This window comes from Petromyzon marinus, chromosome 31 (genome assembly GCF_048934315.1).
Source record: "Petromyzon marinus isolate PM22_M1 ecotype Great Lakes invasive population chromosome 31, UKy_Petmar_22M1.pri1.0, whole genome shotgun sequence".
In the NCBI taxonomy this organism is placed as follows: Eukaryota; Metazoa; Chordata; class Hyperoartia; order Petromyzontiformes; family Petromyzontidae; genus Petromyzon; species Petromyzon marinus.
Window position 1 is genome coordinate 8,413,609 of NC_133697.1, and position 14,049 is coordinate 8,427,657.

Genomic DNA, 14,049 nt, shown 5'->3' on the forward strand with positions numbered 1-14,049 from the left:
AACATAATAGCGTACGACGTTTCGGTTGCAACACAAGCAGCCATCATCAGGTACAGAACAGCTAAATTTAAGAGAGAGGATTTGTTTCTCTGTGCTGTCTCTGCCTGTGTATAGGTCTTGGTGCTTCCGAATGTTTGCTGCTGTTCTCCACTTTGCTCTATGCATACCTCATGCTAAAATGTCCCATTGTCTCTCAGCCTTGCCTTCTCTGCCTATTTAAGGCGACTTCACTGTGTGCTTGTACCTGTGCTGGTCCGCTCTACTTGAATGTCTATGTGTGTGTGTGCCGTCTGTATCTTAAATTTCATAATTAACTTGCAATTTAGCAATCTTTGAAATAACGTAATCAACCAGGCTATGCGTTAATTGTGTTTTGACCGACCGTCTGTGTTGCTTTATATGGTTTCCAAATTCTGCTAAACTGTCTGTTTAGTATGCTTCTCTCTCTGTGTCCCCTATTGTGTCGGTGTTAGTTCCCCCTACTTGGGTGTCTGTGTATACATCTGGGGTTATGTGTTTCCCCTCTCTCTTAAATTTAGCTCTTCTGTACCTGATGACGGCTGCTTGTGTTGCAACCGAAACATCGTACGCTATGTTATTTTATTATTTCTTATTTATATGTGACTTTACCGAAAAAAACAAAGATTAAGGAAGTATTTATCAAGTTATGACCAAGAGTTATACGGGATAATTCTATCGATGCCGCCACACTTTGTTATTGCTTCCTTCCGCTGGATCCCATAGTTGTTGCAAAGTCAACACAGCAGCACCTTCAAGGTTTACTCTTACAGCATCCCACCATCTGGCTCTTGATCTTCACCTTGGGTCACTGACCTCTGGGTGCCACTCCAATGCCTGTGTCGTTAACAACGCCCACCTCCATCCTTCATGCCTGTCCCACCCATCACAACCTCCTATTCACGATGCAATGTACAAAATATGTTGTTGCCACATTCTGCTTACCCTATCCTTCCGTGAAATTCTAGCATCCTCCTGTGAAGATGGCTTAACTGATATCTGCTGGTAGCAGCTTCATCATCAGCACTTTCACATACTCATAGACCTCAGACTCACAAAGAGACCCATAGACTCACACAGAAGTATAATGAGAAACTGGAATGTGCTGGAAGTGGCTTCATCACCATCAGCGCTTTCTCCAGCAAATGGGCACTAGCAACCCATGCAGCTTCCCAAGAGAACTGGTCCAGTGGGAGCCCAGCACATGTTGCCTTCGCATTATAATTATCAATTAATCCTCCTCCACGTGTTATCACCCGAGACTGGAAGTCCCAAGGCGAAGTTTTGCAGACTCCGCCAAACTGGAGCTTTGAGCCATCACAGACTGCAGTTGCAATCGCGAACTCTCATGCTGTGAGACTGCAACAGCTCACCTACAATTTAGAGCACACTGTATGTAAGACAACGGTTGGAACTCTGCAACGGAAACTGATGCAGCTTTTCTCGCTGTTATCCACATTTTTTCCATACCGCGGGTTACAAACCGCCGGGTATTCCTCACACTGAGACTTCCTTGCCAACATTTTCATTTTAATTGAAAACAGATGCGTCCCCGTGGGGTGTCCTGTGCACTTTCATTGTAACGATGCTTGGATTCACAAATTCAATTATTGCACTCGTGATAAATGCATAGAATCATATGCGTTTGAATCGATTTTTTACAATGAATGAAATTAAAATATAACAATTCAACTTCTTTACATACATATATTTGAATGTGTATTAAATGATTGATATACATACATTTGTTTTATATATTTTTTTAAAATATACCATTGTATTATAAAAAGAACTTGATGTTACCCAGATTAACATTGCGAAAAAGAGTCCATGTGTCTTCTCAACGGGCCAGCACTTCACCGATGCAAAGTGACATGCTAATGTGACACTTAAGCAAATGCGTTGCAAAAAAAACGGTGTACAAGCAAGACAAAAAGAGACAAACAAACACAAACGAAATCAAGGTAAAGGCGAGACAAAATAAATTATTTATCCTTCAATCGAATCGTGGGGCTGGATCGTGATAATTAAAACCTCCACGGCAGATAAACCGATAAATGCACAGAACTAACACTGACGCTCCTTCACTCATAATAGCGACCTAAGTTTTTTTGGGCTCGGCGCAAACTTGACCACAAACACAGAGCAAAAGAGAAGCCACAATTCTGCGACAAGAACTTTCAGCAATTAATGCGTTGCCGGGACGCGTGGTATGCCCTGCAGCTCTCTCCACGACACGGAATTAGTTCCGGTGTAAATGTGCCAAAATTTCCCGGGGGGAATTATTAGCAGATCCTCCGAGGCTGGGCATAGCATCTCGTCCTATCAGCTGCTACGGCGGTGAAAATTCATGTCAATTATTTTGGGAACACAGTCTCAAAATAAAATGTTGAAACCGCTCTTCAAAAAAGCTATATATTTTTAACACGCAATAATAATAAATGCAAGCGTGATGTGATATGTGCTTGAGTGAAGAGTACCACTTTGTGCCACTTAAAAATGTAACAGGACAGCAAAATCTTTTGTCTTTTGCGAACGTGGCAACATGGTCTTGAACACGCTTTGATAAAACCCTACAGGTGCTGAAATCTAAAACTATTGGCTCGATGCAAACGGTTCCTAACGAACCAACAAACTACACTCGCCAACTAGAATCCCAAGCAGCTCACCGAATTCAGGCCATATCTTACCGGTTAGTCAACATGTAAAAAACAACTTCTCCTTGGGACACGTGTCCACCACACACTAATCCCCGAAGTCCGTTTAAGTCCGGATTGCACAAATTTACCAGAGCGCCGGTTAAACACAGCACACACAGCTGCATCAGGCGTCTGTTGACAATGAAGCCAACTCATCGACATTTTCTCCTCCGTGAAGGCTTAAAACATGCATGCATGCATCCCTCGCGCTCCATTTGACATTTGCCGTTTAGGGCGGCAGAAAAAAATGCCGTTCCATCTGCTTGTTAAACAGGTTATAAGTGTACTGCGTAAGTTTTCGTGGTTTTGCTGCATAGCTCTCCAGATATATTTTCGGGTTGTGCCGCGTGTGTCCCCAAAGAAGCTCCAAGCACGTGCAGCGAAATGTCGGACATCGTGTTGAACAACAACACGCGGTCCAACCCGAAAAATACATCGGAGAGCTGTACACAGCACAACTGCAAAAACCCAGGCAGTTGTAAACTTCTCAGTCATTGTCGAAAAATCCCATCCATCTAGACCACTGCTATACCAAGTTGACATAGTTGCTCATAATAAATGCACTATTGCTGACAATTGCTTGAAAAATTGCCCATTGCATCATGGCCTTAAGGGTTTTCTTTTATTGTAATGCATAGCATCAGAGTGCTAGGTTACACGTCTGTTAACACCCAAGCCACGAAGAATAGCCAGCCTTCCGAGCGCACCGCGGCAGGCTGCAGCAAAGCTCCAACTTTCACACGTTTCGTTCCTCTAAAACTACCGCAGCGAAGTGACAAACGCATAGGTCGGTTGGCAAAGCAGCAGCACACAAACACGTGCCGTCGCCCACCACCGTCAACGCTCACTTGCGCTTTCCAAATTCTTGGGAAGCGCGCACACACTCGACAGACGGCAAAAACACAAACGTTTCCAATTAAGTTAAGATCAAAAGGCACGAGCCTCCGTCTGCGCAGCTGTCGGCAATAGCGGTGCTCTCGTCACACGCAACGGCAACGGACGGACCGGCGTGGAGCTCGCAACCCTTACGTGACAGTGGAGAGCAGGCAGCTGCTACTCCTCGTGGTGCATAAGTGGGTCAGCCCCTCAACCGTCTGAGGGTTGTTACGTTCAGTCATGTGGCACAAGTCAATGACACTACGGGTCATGAAAAACAAATACTTAACTTTGAGCCGACCTGGGTTCTAACAACTTACGAGCGAATCCTAACCAATGCAGTCCAAGGCACTGGTGTCATAATATTGCCTCTGATGGTACAGATGTTGTTATTGCTGCACATAAAAATGAGAGATAGTGGCTGTGACAGGAGATTTAAAACTGGGGTGAGGTAATCATGAGGGGACAATGTCACCTAAAAGGTATACTTTTTTCATACTGCTTAAAACCACCAATGAGGCGGATGCTAGAAATTCCCAGGGAAGAATTACAAACATCTGGGGCCTGTTCTTTTGCTTCCATGTGGAACTCTCTATATTGTCCAATACGGTAATGTATGCCAGTCCCAAGCCTTTTTGTTTAAATCCACCTGTTTAGCATGGCATTTACAAACGAAAATTAACCTGCTTAATTATTCGAATGGAATTTTTTAGTTATTGAACAATTATAGCAGGGGCATTGATATTAGAAAAGCCGTATTACTTAAATAAAGTGTTGACTGATTGACTGTGAGAGCAGGTGAAAAGTTGATTGCACATTTACTCTAAAAATGAAATTTGCCCTCACTGCTCTAGACCAGCACTGCTGAGATCCTGGGTTCATGTAAGGATTTCGGCAGTCAGTGGTTGAAACTGGTTTTGAACCAGAGCGAGTTCAGCCTCAGCCCTGCCACTGCTGCATCTATTTGCATTCATCATTTTAATTTATAAAAATTCCAGCCATGACAAAAATGTGTTTGACTGCCATACGATGAACATTTCTCCGCACCAGGCCGTGTGGGTAGTGCATGCCCTTGTAAGTGAATAAAGAGTAATTTGAGATAATTCAGAAGTAGTTATGTGCTTGCTACTCATGTGGGACATTTTTAAACACAAAGAAAATCCACACAACTGTGTGAATATACTGATAGCACACTGAGAGAAATAACAAAATTATTAATAATTATCAACTACTTTCTTTCAATTGCATGGCAGGCTTTAGTAACACAAGAACCAACATTGAAACTGCTATGACATTGAACAGAAGTCATGAAAATAAGAATAATTATTTATTTACTCAAGAAAGCCCGACTGAGAGTTGTGGTATTGGGATGTTTGGCCAACACCAATGAATGATTTTAGTTATGGAAATATACCAGAGAACCCAGAGAAAATCCTTACAGAACAGGAAAACATATAAACTCCACACACAGGAGGCACACGAGTCAGGAATCGAAGCCAGGTCTTACTTTCTGCAATGCACAAGTGTTACACTGTGCCAATGCCATGAATAATAAATTACACCTCATATTCTTAGTTATTTCGGTAAAGTCACGTTGAAGGGAAACAATAAAATAATAATATATAAAACAATAAAAAATTCTCACGACGTTTCGACCATAACACAAACGGTCGTCATCAGGTGTGTCGGTTTGCATACATTTATTTTAATACGGGCTATTTATTTATTTATTTAAAACGTTTGCGCCACGCACAGCGATTTGGCAGTTTATTTAGAAGGACTAGTCCATCTATGTTCTGAAAAGAGGAGGGGGGAGATGAAAAATTAATGTATGCTGTCTGAAAGCCACTGTAAGCGTGAACAATCAATTAAGACCTGAAATGGTTTATCAAATATTTCCAATGATTGCTAAGCCAGAATCCATCTTCTCGGTTGAAATTGTCTCTGTGCTTGTATATGTGGATAGCCTCATGAACGAATCTCTCATGGTAGCCAGATGGCTTACAAAGAACCTCTGTCTTGGAAAAGTCAATGTCATGTGAGCCTACTGAATTATAACAAACAAAAAAGATCTCCAAAATCTTGAATAAACACAAGATCCAGGTCCGTTTCAACACATTACATAAAATCCGTGATCTGGTTCCATCTGTAAAAGATGTGATTCCAGACATACATTACCCTGGTGTCTACAAACTAAGTTGCCTCTGTGGTAGTAGTTACATTGGAGAAACCAAACGCCATGTCTCGGACCACATTCGTGAACACAAAGCAGACCTTAAATACGGTAGGACCAACACCTCGGCCGTGGCAGATCATTGTTATAATTCAGTAGGCTCACATGACATTGACTTTTCCAAGACAGAGGTTCTTTGTAAGCCATCTGGCTACCATGAGAGATTCGTTCATGAGGCTATCCACATATACAAGCACAGAGACAATTTCAACCGAGAAGATGGATTCTGGCTTAGCAATCATTGGAAAGATTTGATAAACCATTTCAGGTCTTAATTGATTGTTCACGCTTACAGTGGCTTTCAGACAGCATACATTAATTTTTCATCTCCCCCCTCCTCTTTTCAGAACATAGATGGACTAGTCCTTCTAAATAAACTGCCAAATCGCTGTGCATGGCGCAGTTTTAATAAATAAATAAATAGACCGTTCAAGAATAAATTTATGCAAACCGACACACCTGATGACGACCGTTTGTGTTATGGTCGAAACGTCGTGAGAATTTTTTATTGTTTTATATATATTTTATTATTTTATTGTTTCCCTTCAACGTGACTTTACCGAAAGAACTAAGAATATGAATTACTGCAGTCACGAAAGCTTTAAATCAAAATTACACCTCGTCAAAATTCTACCAGGTCACGAAAAAAAAACTAGAGTAAAAAATAGAAATGAACGTAGTTTTTTTTAGAAGTAGTGTGACGACGTGACGTCATGAGCGCTGTGAGGCGCGATGACGTCATGTCATGACCACCGGAGGCAGATATCGGGAAGAACGAGGGCGGGTCCGAGAAAGGGGGAGGAGCCGCCCAAGGGGATACTTAACGGGGACCCGGTGACGAAAGCGGGGTTCGTTGTGGGAGCCCGGGATGCAGAGCGTCTGAAGGAGGTCTCTCCTGCTCGTGACCGGACGGTGTTGGCCAATCCCCCGCCCGGGTTCGACGAGTAGGACAGCCGAAGAGATAGCCAGGGGTAGGGCTCAGAGAAGTCTGTGAGAGCCGGCTAAGGTTACGTGGGGTGCTGCTCTCCTCGGTCGGGCGGTGTTGGCTGAACCCCCGTCCCGACTCGAGTGAGAGAGCCCATGAGGATAGCCGAGGCTAAGGACAGATTAGAGCCTGAGGTCCACGTGAAGGACCGAGTGTAAGTTGTTACCTTGTGTTTAACAAACCGGCGCAAGCCCTTACTAGAAGTTCTGTCTTCGAGTCATTCTGCACTACACAACATATGTATATGTACTTGTGAGCAATGGGGAGCAGTACAAGTGATTAGTCCACTTGCGCTATTGACCTGGCAACCCGAATTCCATTCCCACTCATGACCAAAAGCAGTGATGAAAATTTCTACTTGTCATGAGCTCCCTCTCGGTCGACTCAGTCTTAAATTAGTACCTGGTGCGATGTGTAAATATCAACACTGACGAGACAAAGGCATGGTGCTGGCCACCCCCACCCATCCCAACGTGTGCCGTGCCAGCCTTCATTAGGTGCTTGCGAACAACACTGGCCCCAACAGTTCATTAAAAGGCTGTAAAAGGGGGGTCCTTGTCTTTGCATTGGGGAGCGGTGGCACAGTGGTGCTCGGCCTACCCTAGCTCAGCTCGGCCTAAGATGTGAAATGATCAGCGCTGAGGACACAAAGGCCAGCCAGGCATGGTGCTGCCCCACACCACCGCCTTTGTGCACTGCGCTGGCTTCTACAGGTTCTCACTACTAACACTTGCCCCAGCAGCCTGTTTAAGGTCACACGGGGGGATATTTGTCTTTGATCTGTGTGTGCGCGCAAGTGTGAGTGAGCGAGCGGGCGAGCAGCAGTGTGCATACAAGCCAGTGAAACCGGCCTACTCACCCTGCTGGGTAGGCAAGGAGACCCGACTTGGGCTCGCAGGCCAGGCCACTGCTGGAGGTCACCGTTATACCCAACACCTTCTCCAGCGTCACCTTGAGAATGAGAAAAACAACACTGTCACTTTGTCTTCATCCCAGATTGTGCTTCCCACAGCCACAACTCAAAAACACTCGACACATTTGTCACGAGCACCGGCTCATGATCCAAATGACCACAAATTAGCCCAATCTCGTCAAATATTGGAAGCCAAGCAGGGTTAAGCCTCATTAAGCACTCGGGGCAGGAGACTGCATGGAAATCCAATGTACCGCAGGCTTGGGTTGCGAAGGGGCCAGGAGATGTAGCTACAACGATGAATTCAAGAAGCTCTGTGTAAAGCTTTGAGAGCCACCCTCTCTCGTATGCATGGGTTTTCTCCGGGTACTCTGGTCATCTTCCGGATAGCAAACACTCATGATGGAATTGAACACATATCCCAATGTTGCAGGACCCTCCTGGAGGAAGAGTCTCGAGACTCAGCAAGGCTATCCTGGGTAAAGGGTATTAGTTATTGTAAATAAAAATCTCATAGGCTATAGTTGTTGGCTATGGCCCATTAGCTCTTCTTACATAATATACAAGGACAGTGCTCGATACTTCACACTACAATAAGTTTTTGCTATAAGGCAGCATTGAATGATGCATGTGGAAAGCTTCATATTTGTGCACTACTGGCAATGGGCACTTTTTTACATTTCCCAGTTACACATAACAAACAACAATCACATCCACTATTCTCCACAAAGCAGCTGTCACACTACAGCACATGTATCTCAACTGGCTTGTGCCAGGTCAGTTGCACTTGGAGGCCACCAAGATGAAAAGATTCACAGGTTAGTGGTCACGGGACAGACACAGGTGTTATGAGTTACCAGACCAGAACGCACATGCGCACTCACGATCACACCACCCCGATGTATTTCTTTTTTTATATAACCATGATAAAACACGTGTTACACAACACACTGTAATGGGACACCAGGCACAAACTGACATCTTTGAAACTGGATGGGGAAAAAGTTATGTTATTCAGTTAAGAATTTAATAGGGAAATGTTGTACTTTATTTCACAAACCCATGCAACATCACAGCTGGCAGATGAATGATTTTCCCATATTCTAATCCAGTATATATTTACATTATACAATATGAATGTGCAAACAGTGCAAAACAAGCTTTTCAACTGTGCACAAACATCTGCCAACTTGTAATATGGACAATAGAACTTTTTTTTTACACATTTGTTTTAATCTTTCCCAATTTTATCCAGATAACATCTATTGACGATATATCATGTATCATCATTGCAGTGAAAATCTTCGTGTTATCATGGCTTTTTGGAAGGGGATTCCAAAGAGCAAATGCTGAAATCCCTAAACGTGACCTCTGTTGCACAGATTAGGTAGAAGACGTGACTTCCTCAGCTCCTCTGCCACCGAGTGTAATTTTCATCACATTAAAACCGACATGTCAGTCTCAAGAGCTCAAATTTAGACAAATTAAGTGCTAAACTGAAGTTAACGTAATGAGGTTTTTTTTGTACTGTCATTAGCGTCCCTGCTCAGCCTATCAACTCGCTAAACTTGAGAAAGCCATTTAAATCACAGGATGGTTAAAGCCCATATTCGAACCCAGGTTCTCCACTATGCTTTGATCTCTGAGCCAGCCAACCCCCTTGCTGACAACAAGTTAAAAGAGTGCAGTTATTTAATCGGGCACATTTCACACTGCAGTCGAGCGTTATGTGAGCCCACTGTGGTTTGCATAACGCGATTCCACAGTCACGCATCACAGCAACAACATCGCAATGGGCTGTTCAATTATGTGTGCAGCGCACACCAAAAAGTCACATCGCAGGCCCGCAGGCATCTTGGCAAACAGCGAAAACGATCATCACCGCTCAAAGGGCTCGCTGCACAGGCCGACTGTCACGACAGCTGCACTCCCCGTCAAAAAAAAGCTTGCGACAACCAGAACAACCGCGCACCTGTGCCTGGAGGCAGAGGCAGCATCTCTGAGCTGAGTGCACTTTTGGTAACGTGTCACTGAATCATTTGAACCATCTCGAATTTCTAGTTTAAAACTTCCCCCGTTGAAGGACACCTCTTCAAACGTTTTACCCAAATATCCACCAGACTGTAAAAGGCACTGCCCACTCTTCTATTTCTCTGTACACTTACGGTAATTGCTGTTTTCCTAAGCTCAACTTTGCCAAACATGGTAATCTAACGACGATAATTGGGGTCGCTGCCTCCCGCTGGCTGACAGTGTGGCCTTGCAGCAGTCTCACCTCGCTATTTTCAGACTGAACCTTCTGCCCTTTTGGCCGACACCTCGGCGTCTCTCGCACGTTCTTTCGAACAACGACGGGCCACATTGCGCTGACCGGTGTTGCGGTCGGTGCAGCGTTAATCCAGACTGCACGATGCACATCGCTCACAATGCTCCGCTTCGTTCACCAGGGCTTACGTTGTTTTATTGCTGAGAAATACAAAACAGGGCCCAACTGGCAGGGTAAGCAGTTGTTTTTAGTGCACATCTCCGTTGCCTGCTGTAAATCTGCGCGGACACCAATAAACCCAGGCCTGCTGCCATTTGTCTGAAATTGAAGACGATACGGCCGGAATGGGAATAAGCGGTGAGGGTCCCCATGGTTTCGCTGCCGAAAAAAGTCATCACAACTGTAGAGGCAAGATAAATGGTGCGTACCAATATCAGGGGCCAGCCTTCGCAATGCACACCTCGTGTTAATGAACACAATGACTCACTCGCCATTCTAAATCGTAAAAATGCACTCCACCAGCAACTGCGAATGCCAGACAAATACGCCTACATTAAAACTGCAGCATTAACATTATACTATTTATATTTGACAAGTGTGAAAAACAACCTTTAAATCGTTTAGTTGCTCATGCAATCCGACTGGTAACAGTAATCGCGTCAAGTTCGATCTTTTAAAATGACTGTACGTGACAAACAAAAGCTCTGTTGTAATTGTCCAGTGTAAACTTTAGAACACAACCAACAATTAAAGACATCAATCACTGGATCATTATTTTGTTTACAATAACACATCATTGGGGTTTTGAAGCAGAAGAGAGGAATGTTTGTACATTTTTATTTTCCTCGGCAGTTTTCAATAGATACATTGAAATGTTTAGAACCCAGACATGCCATGCGGGGGAAAAAATTCTAATAATAAATGGGGCAGAACACATTAAGCTTGTACCCATAGAGAAAGGAACTGTACGTGCATTAAGAGTATCACTCTGTCAATGAAATACAAAGCCCGCAAACAAAAATGCACATTCAGCAGGAAACAAACGTCTCATCTAAATTAAAACTCGTACCCCAAAGCGATCTCAAACGTTCAGTTAAGCCACAGCCATGAAGGGAATTGCAAACAAATTTGATTCTTTAAAAGTAATGCCCGTAATTCGACATGAAAGCGGGCCTGCTTCGGGAACATAATGCATTTATTAAATGGATTATCTTGGATGGGATCAATGTGAATAGTGAAGCAGTTTGTTTTGATCCCAGAGAAGTTTGGGGCCGGCCAACATTCGTAGAATTTCCCCGTAAAAAATAAACGGTCCGTATGATGGATGGCTTATAAAGAAAGACAAGATACCCAAAATCCCTACTTCCATCCTCTTTCCACGAGTCGAAACCAACTAAACAACAATCTACAGCACAGTTTAACACGTAGGCTTTCGCGACCAATATCATCCATAACAGAGGGTTTTTTTTGGGTTAGATCGCGTAAATATATAAATGTGTCGTTACAACCCGCCAACACCTGACACAGCCAACTAGTAAGGTTTGTCACGTAAACAGAACGTGCCAATTCGTCACTAGTACAGCACACCGATGTGTTGGAGAGCCAAGCCAGAAGATTTGCAATCAGATTGTCGGGTGGTGGCGGGTTTTAACGACACATTTATATATTAACGCGATCTGACCCCCCCCCAAAAAAACCCTATTATTAATCTACAGCACCTTCCAGAGTTCCAAAACACGAGGATCTACACCAGCCAGCACTCGAGTTACTCTTGTGCTGGGGGAGTTCTCAGGAGGCACGGTAACGTCATATGATGGTCCAAAACTTCACGTGTAAATGAACCCACTGCAGCGCTATGCACCAAGTGCCTCTAAGGAGCTTAAAGGATAAAGATTAACATTGCGGCAGCAATGCTTGCGGCGTTTTTCCACCCTGCCTCGGCCAGTCACCGTAATTATTTTTCCACTTTGTGTTGTCGCGTTGTTGTTTAATAACAACCGCGTCCGTGGTGCTCAACACACACGCGCCAGCCTGGTCTATTGCAGTTGTAAAATGATCCGCATGAGAGAGAGTGAGAGAGGCATCTTGTTAGTAGTGCTGACCGGGTGTAGAAATAAACTTCCTTCGTACTTTGGTTTTACCGTGCACGGTACATGTCAGCCCGCTGCTAGATGAGCACCTCACCATGCCAGCTTAATTTTATTTTCTACGTGACTTTACCGAAAGAAACCAAAGAGTACAGACCCAAAAGGTTCCATTTTCAGACTAAGATAATTGTATATGGCTCGTATGATGGCTTATTCCACGTTATAATATAACGCAGATGCAATGTATTTAGCTGGAGCTAAACTTAACGTTTTTAAACTTAAACGAGGGCATACAGCTAGATGTTAATAGGCACTCGCCCTCATATGCTTGAGCTCTATTCACATTTGGGTTCAGCAACAACCATCACTTTGGTGAGATCTGTCCTCATGTAAGCCTCGACCCTCACCATAACCCACTTGGGCTAGCTCTCCCTTTCACTTTAGCATGGGCCCCAAAACTCAATTGGGTTAGCTTTACACCCTTCATTCATCAACCACAGCAACAATCCAGACATGGGCACTATACCCTCCACTCACTTAAGCGCATCCCACTCACCTGGGCAAACTCATCCCTCATGTAAGTATAGCCACAACACGAACTTGGACCATCTCATATACACCGAGGTTTTAGAAACCGCCACACGACTCTCACTTAAGCTCACTCACTCGGGACAGCTATAATGTACATTAAACCTGGCCGGTGACCATCACAATCAGCCTAGTTGTAAACGCCTTACACCCAGGCTTCGTAACGACCCCTAAACATCACGGGCTAACTCTACCCCCTAGTTTAAGCCTAAACCCCCCAACAATCTACCCTCAACTTCAGCCTCGTCCTAAACCCTCACCCCCCGCTTGGGCTAGCATTAACACAGCCACCCCCAACTATTAGCAACAACCTTCGCATGAATCAGAAAGATGTCGCAACTGACAGGAAATATTCTTCACGAGCCCAGACCAGACATTTTCACTTGTCGGTACCACCCAAGGCAGAGTAACTTTAGCGGTTCCCACTTTGTTTATGCGTCCAACGACAGCGAATTGCGCGAGAACCATTTGAAATGAGTGGCCTACGCAACAATTCACTCTCATTAGCCATACAAGTGAATCGTTACTTTCTAAAGTTCTGCTACCTTCAGGTGGTATCAATTTCTGCTGCGGACTATTATTGACTAAGCTAAGCTATTAACCCCAACGGTGACCTGCGGAGCGAGCGCTTATTATATAGCTCCGAGAACGCAAAGCTGAAAACATGCGTTTAAACTCCCCTTCTATCCCTGCGTTAACCCCTTAAAGTCCCACGCTTGTACAACAACAACAACAAAAAACCCCCTTGCTTACCCGCTCGGTGAGAGGCGTGGGCTTCGTCTTCTTCAGGGACAGCGACGGAGAGCGAAGCAGACGCCGGATCCTCGTGGTGATGGCACTACCGTCAGCCATGGCTACAACGACCGCGATATTGAACTTAAAAGTCTTCGTCTCACTCCCCACCGCGAGCTCGACAAAACACTGCGACGGAGCGGCACTGCCACGGGAAAGCCGCCCTCGCCTTTGCCACTCGAGACCGCACGCCGGTTGTTTGTCCGAGACGGATCGTGGTCCGCGAGAAAAAAAATGAACCGTGGGGTGGAGAGCTGGGGGGTTGGGGGGGGGTTGGGGAGGGATGGCACCTCCTCCACCAACACGTGCCGGGGTTCCCCTCGCTTCCCCCCGGCAGCGCTTCTATCCGAGGGCCGGTGTTTTGTTAGGCCGCGTGTCCGCGTCTCGCTGGACATGCAATGGTGGTGGTGGTGGGGGGGGTCAGCCGATGGGAGCTCGACACGACGCCGATCATCGCCGTGGCCGTCTCCTGGCCATGTTCGCGGTCGAGCGAAGCAGTCGCGGCAGACGAAAGCGGAACGGCGGCGGCAGCAGCGACGGCGGTGGCAGCGTTGGAGGCGGCGGCGGCGGCGGCTGCCCAAGGGGGCGGCGG

General features: G+C 45.2%; 1 protein-coding gene across 3 annotated transcripts in view; it reads right to left on the minus strand.

The window, feature by feature from the left end:
- LOC116947750 (mitogen-activated protein kinase-binding protein 1-like) overlaps positions 1-14,049 on the minus strand; it is an 87,165-nt gene extending 73,116 nt beyond the window's left edge. For 2 of the 3 annotated variants that reach the window (XM_032963855.2, XM_032963854.2), the window contains exons 1-2: positions 13,419-14,049; positions 7,671-7,762 (exon numbers count right to left, since the gene is read on the minus strand). In XM_032963855.2, coding sequence (XP_032819746.1) covers positions 7,671-7,762; positions 13,419-13,517 — 191 coding nt within the window. In that variant the 5' untranslated portion in view covers positions 13,518-14,049. The remainder of the gene's footprint in view (positions 1-7,670; positions 7,763-13,418) is intronic. The other variant, XM_032963856.2, reaches the window with a different exon arrangement.